Genomic DNA, 9,148 nt, shown 5'->3' with positions numbered 1-9,148 from the left:
CAGGTACAGTACTATGAGTATAGTCATGTTTATTCAGGTACAGTACTATGAGTATAGTCATGTTTATTCAGGTACAGTACTATGAGTATAGTCATTTCTGTTCAGGTACAGTACTATGAGTATAGTCACTTCTATTCAGGGACAGTGTAATGCGTATATTCATGTTTATTCAGGTACAGTACTATGAGTATAGTAATTTCTGTTCAGGTACAGTACTATGAGTATAAGTATATTTAGGAATGTTCAGGTATATTTATGTACAGGTGTCAGATCTTAATTTGATCAGTTTCATCGCAGAAGTAAAAAATAATTCTGCCGCAGGAAGATTTGATTATTCTCAAAAAAAGTCATAATTTCTAACAGGAAATGCGTTTGGATAGGACCTACAGTAGTAGGACATGTATTTGGTCTGGTGCTTTAGCATTTGAGCAAGCGAGAGAGAAGGAGAACTGCAGATTTTCAGTGAATTCATGTAAATCCTGTGGCTCAGGAAAATTCTCTGGGACAACAGAGTGATCAAAATGACCAAATCTGTAGGTTACTATGAGTATGACTACAGTATAGTTAGTTATGTTCAGGAAAAGTACTATGAATACAAGTTTGTTTGTATATTTAGGTATATTCAGGTTGTAACGGCTTTCTTCCAAGGGTGAATGAGAGGACCAAAATGCAGCGCGGCTAGTGTTCAACATGTTTAATAACGAACAAGTGAACACTACAAACAACAAACAAAATAACAAACCGTGAAAACCGATACAGACCTATCTGGTGCAGAACACAAACACAGAGACAGGAAACAAACACCCACAAAATCCCAACACAAAACAAGCCTCCTATATATGATTCTCAATCAGGGACAACGATTACCATCTGCCTCTGATTGAGAACCATATTAGGCTGGACATAGAAACAGACAAACTAGACACACAACATAGAATTCCCACCCAGCTCACGTCCTGACCAACTAAACACATACAAAACAASAGAAAACAGGTCAGGAACGTGACACAGGTACATCAGTCTGAGTTATGTACATTCGGTATATTCTGAAATATTCAGGTACTATGGGTATGAGTACGGTATATTCAGATATGAATCTGCTTTCTCTGCACAGACTCTTTGTAAAGAACTGCATCAGAAAATTGATGTTGTTGATGAAGAGCGGTACGACATCGCAATGAAAGTTTCCAAAAGTGACGCAGAGGTACCCGATCCACAGATTCTCAAATTCAAATATTACAAACAGTTCACTTCAATGTATTATCTTTCAATGCATACTCTATCCAAGTACGGGATATCTTATTAAGAAGAATAGTATATAATAAACCTTTGTTCAGGTCGATATTGTAAAAATAATTATTACCATAAAGGCAACATATGCATTTATTTTTTACAATAACATTTCAATCAAATCAATGTACAGACAGTAACGTTTGAAATATGTTCTACCCTCTTGTGGCTTTGAGTCAGGTAATCTTACCACGGAGTGAAATTTTATCACAGAGTGAATATTTGTGTTGATATGTGGAACTTTTATTTAGAAATGGAGACTTTTATTTTTTTGACACCTTGCTACGTGGCAATATAGATTGAAAATCTGACCACGAAGATCATTGAGCTGAAGGGCAAGAAGCGACCTCAGCTGAAGAGGGTGAGAGTATCAGCTGAAGCCATGATGGGGGCCCTGCTGGGAGCCAAGATCAAAGAGTCTGTCGACTTCAAGGCCAACCTCAAGACTGTCAAGAAGGAGGAGGAGAAGGTAAGAGGGACATTCACTGCACAGTGCAGCCTGTCCCAATGCTTTCTTTTCATTACTTATTTTTTTGTTGTAATGTGCACCTGCAATACAACTGTGTGTGCAATACTTCTGTCATCCCCACAGAAAGAGGCAGTGACTGATTGGCGTAAGAATGTGGATGCCATGTCTGGCATGGAGGGCAGAAAGAAGCTGTTCGCTGCTTCCTAATAGCCACGGGAGGAACGATGACATCATTATGACTTCTCAGTGTTTAACTTACATTATGACAGTCAAGGAACAAAGTTAGTTTGTATGGTTTTACGTAGATACAGAGTCTCTTGCGTTGTTATGTGTACATGTGTTTTGTGTGTGCACCCAAATCACATTTATATCATATGATAATTATAGTCACTCAATGGTAAATAATGTATTATCTTTATGTAATATGTTATGGAATGTTGTTATTATATACACTACCGTTCAAAAGTTTGGGGTCACTTAGAAATGTCCTGGTTTTTGAAAGAAAAGCTATTTTTTTTGTCCGTTAAAATAACATCAAATTGATCAGGAATATAGTGTAGATATTGTTAATGTTGTAGAAGGCCAGCATCTCGGAGTTTCATTTTCACTGTTGACATTGAGACTGGTGTTTTGCGGGTACTATTTATTGAAGATGCCAGTGGGGAACTTGTGAGGCATCTGTTTCTCAAACTAGACACTTTAATGTACTTGTCCTCTTGTTCATTTGTGCACTGGAGCCTCACACTTCTCTTTCTATTCTTGTTAGGGCCAGTTTGCGCAGTTCTGTGAAGGGAGTAGTGCACAGTGTTGTACGAGATCTTCAGTTTCTTGGCAATTAGTCGCATGGAATAGCCTTCATTTCTCAGAACAAGAATAGACTGACGAGTTTCAGAAGAAAGTTCTTTGTTTCTGGCCATTTTGAGCCTATAACCAACAAATGCTGATGCTCCAGACACTCAACTACTCTAAAGAAGGACAGTTTTATTGCTTCTTTAATCAGGACAACAGTTTTCAGCTGTGTTAACATAATTGCAAAAGGGTTTTCTAATGATCAGTAAGCCTTTTATAATGATAAACTTGGATTAGCTAACATAACGTGCCATTGGAACACATGAGTGATGGTTGCTGATAATGGGCCTCTGTACGTCTATGTAGATATTACATAAACAAATCAGCCGTTTCCAGCTACAATAGTCATTTACAACATTAACAATGTCTACACTCTATTTCTGATAAATTTGATGTTATTTCAATGGACAAAAAATGTGCTTTCCTTTCATAAACAAGGACATTTCTAAAGTGACCCCAAACTTTTGAACGGTAGTGTATATTATATGGTATGGACACGCAAAATGTTGGATGTTAGAAGTTATCCAAATATGATTGTGTTACTGACAATAAATTACTTGTGTTATCATTGACACATGTATGGTCAACCGTCAGCTGCACACAGTTTATTCCACAAAGTTGATCGCGTGTGTGTGTGTGTGTGTGCGTGTGCGTGTAATTTGCATTGTGGATCAATCATAGTTCATACTGTAGTTTTTGGCAAGCAAAACATTGACATAGAATATACTTTACTGTCTAGCCACGTTCAGTGGCTGTTACAATGTAGCTAGTAGAATCCGTCATGCCACGCCTTCTTCCCCATGACGACCGTTCCAGAGAGCCCTTTTCTGTCATCTCTCCACATATGGGCAGCACACATGACACAAATCCCGCCCTAAACGTGAGCTTTTCCGTTTCGATTGGACCACAAGCTTTCAATCCCGGACTTCTTAAATGCTCTCGATGGTTGTCCAAATTACTGTCAACAGTCACGACTACACGAACGACTATTGGGACGGACTTGTAACTCGCAGGGTAAGAGAGTATTCATGCTATTATTATGATGCATGTTCCGGTACATGTATGTTTTGTAGCTTGCCGTCTTACAGTCTTGCGCGTAAACGCATGCCCGCTAGCAGCCTACCAATGAGATGACAAGTGCATAAGGCGTCCCAGCTAGCTTTTTTTTTTTTTTTTTTAACCATTTGACTGTTGATGTAAAAGGTATTAATTATGGAATGTGCAATAGCCACATTTCCATGTTTAGTTACTGAATTACCCTGTTTAATTTGGGGTTAAATAAAACCCGTTGTGTTGGCATGTAGCCTTTTAACCACTCGAAATGCCGGACATTTGCTGACCCCACTAGACCCACCCCCTCAGCCGCAGAATAAATGACATGGCTACTGCTTCTGACAGTAAGCTTAGTAACAGCAGTTACATAGTAACAGTAAAATATTAGGCTCTAGTGAGTGGAGTTGTGTATAGCTAATAATATACAACACCACTGAAATATAGTTGGATATTTAGGTCGATGAAACTCATCAAGAGACTTGTTGAATAATGTTTTTCACTTCTGTGGTAAAGTGTCTGGCCACAGTACAGTACTATATGTGACTGCACTAGTCCAGCATCACCCTCATCTAGTTACTGTAAACCCATTGTTTGTGTACCGTACAGGCTGCTGCTGCCAGACAGTCGTTCCGGATGTCCAAGTACAAAGTCTTTGTGATGAGGCATGGAGAAGGAGCCTGGACCAAAGAGAACCGCTTCTGCAGCTGGGTGGACCAGAGGCTGAGTGAGGACGGGGTCAAGGAGGCTTTGGCGTGCGGTCACCTCCTGAAGGAAGCAGGCTACCACCTGGATGTAGTATTTACCTCCCTGCTCGGCCGATCCATCCACACAGCCTGGCTGTTGTTGGAAGCCATGGGGCAGGAGTGGGTCCCCGTGGTCAGGACGTGGAGACTCAACGAGCGCCATTATGGTGCCCTGATTGGGCTGAATAGAGCTGAGATGGCCCTAAACCATGGTGAGGAGCAGGTGAAACAGTGGCGGAGGAGCTATGACCTCACGCCCCCCCCTATCGACGAATCACACCCGTACTTCCTGGAGATCTACAATGACCGCCGGTATTCTACCTGTGACGTGTCTAAAGAGGATCTTCCGAAGTCGGAGAGCCTGAAGGATGTCTTGGAGAGGCTCCAGCCATACTGGGACGGCACTATTGTGCCGGAGATCAAACAGGGGAAATTGGTGCTCATCTCTGGGCATGGGAATAGCTGCAGGGCCCTGCTGAAACACCTGGAAGGTATGCCTGGTGGCTCCTCGTGTGTCTGTGTGTGTCTCTGTGTGCCAACCCTGCTCGGCTGGACTGCATCAGTTGCAGTACCATTATTACCATTGACTTTTGCTGCACTGCTATTGTTCTCTTTTGTTCATGCAGATTTTAGTATGAGCTGCATGGCCACTTTCACTTGCGTTTGAATCCACAAAGGCCCTTGTATTGGAGTTTGCTAGGCCCTCCATGTTTTAGACCTAGTTCGTAACTATCATTCACTCTCATTTGGATGAGAGGAATATACTGTATATTAGTTCCAGAAATGGCACGCGGTTGAACTTGTACAAAAAGGCCACTAGGTTTATGTTACATCAGGCTACTGCCATTAGATCCACATTGACCTTTAATCTTCCCCACAGGCTTATAGAGATAACGGTTGTCGTAGCTGGCCAGCCAGTTACTTTATAGGCCGTTATTGTTATAAATTATCAACGTTATGTAGCTGGACCAAAAAAATTGCGAATGTGTAAAGATCTAGATGTACACATAATAAGGGAATAACTTTATCTGTGTATTTTGGTTTTAATTGGTCATGTTGCTAGCGCTTTACATAACAGCATGGGCGAAAGCTGTGCTAACGCTTTTATTGTTTATGGTTGTTTTACTGTAGTTTACAGAACACAACATTCAATATTTATATCAACAGGTATTTCAGATGCTGATATCGTCAATGTGACATTACCCACTGGGACACCCATTCTGATTGAGCTGGATGAGAACTTCCGGCCCACCAAACCCATGCAGCTCCTGGGAGACCAGAAAGCCATCCAGGCAGCCATCAGGAAGGTGGAGGACCAGGGTAAGGTCAAACAAACGGCCTGAACATAGTCAACAGGATTCTAGACATTCTGGATTGTAGAATATAGTCAACAGGATTCTAGTCATTTTAGATGATCAATTCTTTAAGCTAGCCAAATTGACTAGAATCTGTTTGGCTAGATTAGAGACCCGAGAATCTAGAATGACTAGACTCTTTCTGGATTGTAGAATCTAATCAACTGGATTATAGTCATTCTAGATCCTGGATTGTAGAATTTAGTCAACTGGGTTCTAGTCATTCTGAATTGTAGTCAACTGACTGCATCATTGTGGTATGGACTGGACCCTATTTGGTACAACGTGGAAACAAGAAAGTTTGTCTTCCTGTTAAGTGCTGTGCTTACTAGATATAACTTCTGTTTGCCAAGATATAACCCTCAAAGTTATCATTAACAAGATAATAGGCTGACCCTTGTATTGAGGTTCTTTGGAATTGAGGAAATATGAAGATGTGTCCCCAACAAAACAATTTTATGAAAGATCTGTCGCACGTGCCTTCATTGCCAATATTTTCTGTAGGACTTTTGCAATGCCAATGTAGCTAGTTTTTACAGGGGAATTATGACTGACAGAATCAAGCAGGTGATGAGCCAGCACTAACAAGTACAGGTTAATTTATTTCTCAGAACTCTTTAAAAGCACCTTTTATAACAAGTATTACCTCAGTGGGACTGACAGCCTGGCTATTCTTTCCAAGACCGAGCGGTGATTGTGTGAAGCTTTTTTAGTATAGAATTGCTGTAAATGTTGTTGAAACCAATGGGTCAAACTTGATAAGAACGTGTCTTCCAGTGGAGGCTGCTGAGGGGAGGACGGCTCATAATAATGGCTGGATCGGAGCTAATGGGATGGCATCAAACACATGGAAACCATGTGTCTGGTGTATTTTATACCATTCCACTCCAGCCATTACCACGAACCCATTCTCCCCAATTAAGGTGCCACCAACTTCCTGTGATGTCGTCTTATAGGCTACGTGCTAGTTTGAGAGACTTTCATATGAAATAACTGTAGCGCTTATTCATAAAATACCTACATTTACATGCTGTAATAAAGTCAGATTAAGGATTTGCTGTATCATTGTATCATTTATTTCAATTTTTACTGTTCAAAGGAAAATATCCCCATCATACCTTTTCTTCTCTACCCAACTTATCAATGTCATTTTTTGTGACTTATTTCATTTAGTGACAACAAACATTTGAGTCAAGTGTTAACTTAAGAGTATACTTAACATAGTTTAGGTCATGCTCTACACTGAACACCACTGCATTTGCAATTAAATACAGTGCTACTAAAGATGGCACCTTTTTATGAGGGTACAATTATTAATATAGTGGCTTGTTTTTAAAGATTTGACTGATGCACATGTTTAGACAAATCCACTTTAAATCATATTTTCTTGTGTAACTTAATATATTACATTTCAGAGGTTGACGATAACAAAAATGATTGTGAATTGATGACCAAACAACAACCACTTGTAGTGATTGTAATACATGATTCACTCCTTATGAATGTTGTACTGTATGTTACATCTGTTTTACATGGTTTTATGGGGCATTTATTGAGATGCTTGATTTTTTTTTTTTTTTACACGAGCGACATGCATGTATGCTACTGAATGTTTGGTGTGTCTCGTGTTTGAAACTCTTTTTTTAAATGTTTATCCTCTATCCATCTGTCATAGTGGTTATTATCTTGGGTCATTTAAGGAAATGCTGACTATCATTTAGTTAAGCCCTAAAACTGTAAATGTGTAAATGATATTGATACTGTAGTCCTGTAATGTGTTATACCCACAGTCATCCTAAATGATGACGATAGGAAGTATTGGACTCAGTTTGAACATTTTGACTTTTCATGGCTTGTATGGTGGAAATTAAATAAAGGAACTGAAAACATGCCTCTTTCAGTAATTGTCTCGGATTGCTTCTTTTTTTGTGGTAATAATGGCAAGGATGTGACAGTATGGTCATGTTATATGGATCTTGTGGAACTTAAGTGTACAGTAGTGTATAATGATAAATGTCTGTATCCTACCAGTTGGAGGAGCTACAGTTTTTCCTAATAAATCATGATACAGTTAAGTGATCTGAAATGAGCATAGCCCAGACAAATTAATCTCATTGTCAGGAGAACTACGGACGGTTACAGGCAGGAGCTGCCCTGCGTTTCCGCACTGTTTTATGTGCCCAGAAGGAGTGGATGAAAGGGAGTGGATTTAGGGACTATGCCAGAAACCATCACTCTGGGTATAGACACTTGATTGAGCTGCCTGTTGCAATGGAAACAATAGAAAAGTCCCAAAAATGAAAAACCCACCCACCTTTGCACTCCAGAAAGGCTAAAGCAAGATTTCAAATGCTATTTGAACCCAGGTCTGTATAGATCGTGGTGCTTTTGGAGGGATGTAGACATAGGTATATGTAGACTACTATACTGTCCTTTGAATATGATTACGGACCTGATAGTAATAAATTAGTTATTAGCCTCACTAATACTCAAACCCTGGTTACGGACCTGATAGGAACAAACTAGTTATTAGCCTACCCACATCTTTATTTAAAGCCCTGATGTTTTACCCAATGCTCTTTGAGTTGTATGATCTCCCATCTACCTTCAACTGTTTAAAGGGAGAATCAGATGTTTCCACCTGGACAGCATCACGGATCCCCTCTTGTTTTTGCAGGTGTGGAATCAGACAGAGTTATAGGATTGTTTTCATTGCTCTGACAGATTTTTGTACATTAACATCCGTCACCAAGCCTGCTACAGGATATGGGCAGCTATAGCTCCAAGGCTGATGGGATAGGGCCAACTTTCTTTACAAGTAGTTGAGCCCAGAGAAAGTCTTCCAATATTATGTTTCTTATTTATTTTCATGCATAAATATTTTGGAATTGATTGCTGAAGTTCAATTGTGGCGATAAGGTTGCTTCATCATATTAAAAAATTATATTTACTTTTTTAGAAGTAAAATAAATGAAAGCTCTTTATTAATGCTTTCACCATGAGTGTTTCATAATAGGCCTAAGTCAACTGTCTCTCGTCCACTTAGTGAACTACAAGTATAGAGAAATAGCCAATGAAAGTTAAACATCTTAGAGACAGGAGGAGCCAAAACGTGTTCCGTAGCCAGTGGATAAATAAACTGTTCCAACTCTCTCTCCCAAACTACTGACTTCGAACATAAAGAAACAACTGAACTTGGTTTTCTGCAGGACAGGTACGTTTTCAATTACATATAAACTTTGCATGCATATACAGTGCCTTCGGAAAGTATTCAGACCCCTTAATTCTTTTACACATTTTGTTACGTTACAGCCTTATTTAAAATATTTTTTTTCCTCTCATCAATCTAAACACAATAACCCATAATGAGAAAGCAAAAACAGATTTTT

The 9,148-nt window shown here is 39.6% G+C and overlaps 2 protein-coding genes across 2 annotated transcripts in view; both read left to right on the top strand.

Annotated features, from left to right (window-relative positions):
- LOC111962768 (troponin I, slow skeletal muscle) overlaps positions 1–3,197 on the top strand; it is a 9,274-nt gene extending 6,077 nt beyond the window's left edge. Inside the window, exons 5-7 of the mRNA XM_070443229.1 lie at positions 1,115–1,204; positions 1,589–1,759; positions 1,883–3,197. Of these exons, the coding sequence (XP_070299330.1) occupies positions 1,115–1,204; positions 1,589–1,759; positions 1,883–1,966 (345 nt within the window). The 3' untranslated portion in view covers positions 1,967–3,197. The remainder of the gene's footprint in view (positions 1–1,114; positions 1,205–1,588; positions 1,760–1,882) is intronic.
- A 315-nt stretch (positions 3,198–3,512) lies between these two features.
- Positions 3,513–7,659, top strand: LOC111962766 (bisphosphoglycerate mutase). The gene is made up of 3 exons (XM_023986074.3): positions 3,513–3,622; positions 4,268–4,895; positions 5,572–7,659. Exons 1-3 carry the CDS (start codon positions 3,542–3,544, stop codon positions 5,745–5,747), a joined length of 885 nt encoding a protein of 294 aa, XP_023841842.1. The 5' UTR covers positions 3,513–3,541; the 3' UTR covers positions 5,748–7,659.
- The last annotated feature ends 1,489 nt before the right edge of the window (positions 7,660–9,148 follow it).

The sequence above is a fragment of the Salvelinus sp. IW2-2015 genome, linkage group LG4q.1:29 (genome assembly GCF_002910315.2).
Source record: "Salvelinus sp. IW2-2015 linkage group LG4q.1:29, ASM291031v2, whole genome shotgun sequence".
Classification (NCBI taxonomy): Eukaryota; Metazoa; Chordata; class Actinopteri; order Salmoniformes; family Salmonidae; genus Salvelinus; species Salvelinus sp. IW2-2015.
This window is presented reverse-complemented; position numbering and strand designations above follow the sequence as displayed.

Bases quoted from the DNA above. Each gene is read 5' to 3' on its own strand.
- LOC111962766 (XM_023986074.3), top strand. From the start codon at position 3,542: ATGCTCTCGATGGTTGTCCAAATTACTGTCAACAGTCACGACTACACG. The intron at 3,623-4,267 runs GTAAGAGAGTAT...TGTACCGTACAG, and splicing joins ACGGACTTGTAACTCGCAGG to GCTGCTGCTGCCAGACAGTC. The intron at 4,896-5,571 runs GTATGCCTGGTG...TTATATCAACAG, and splicing joins CCTGCTGAAACACCTGGAAG to GTATTTCAGATGCTGATATC.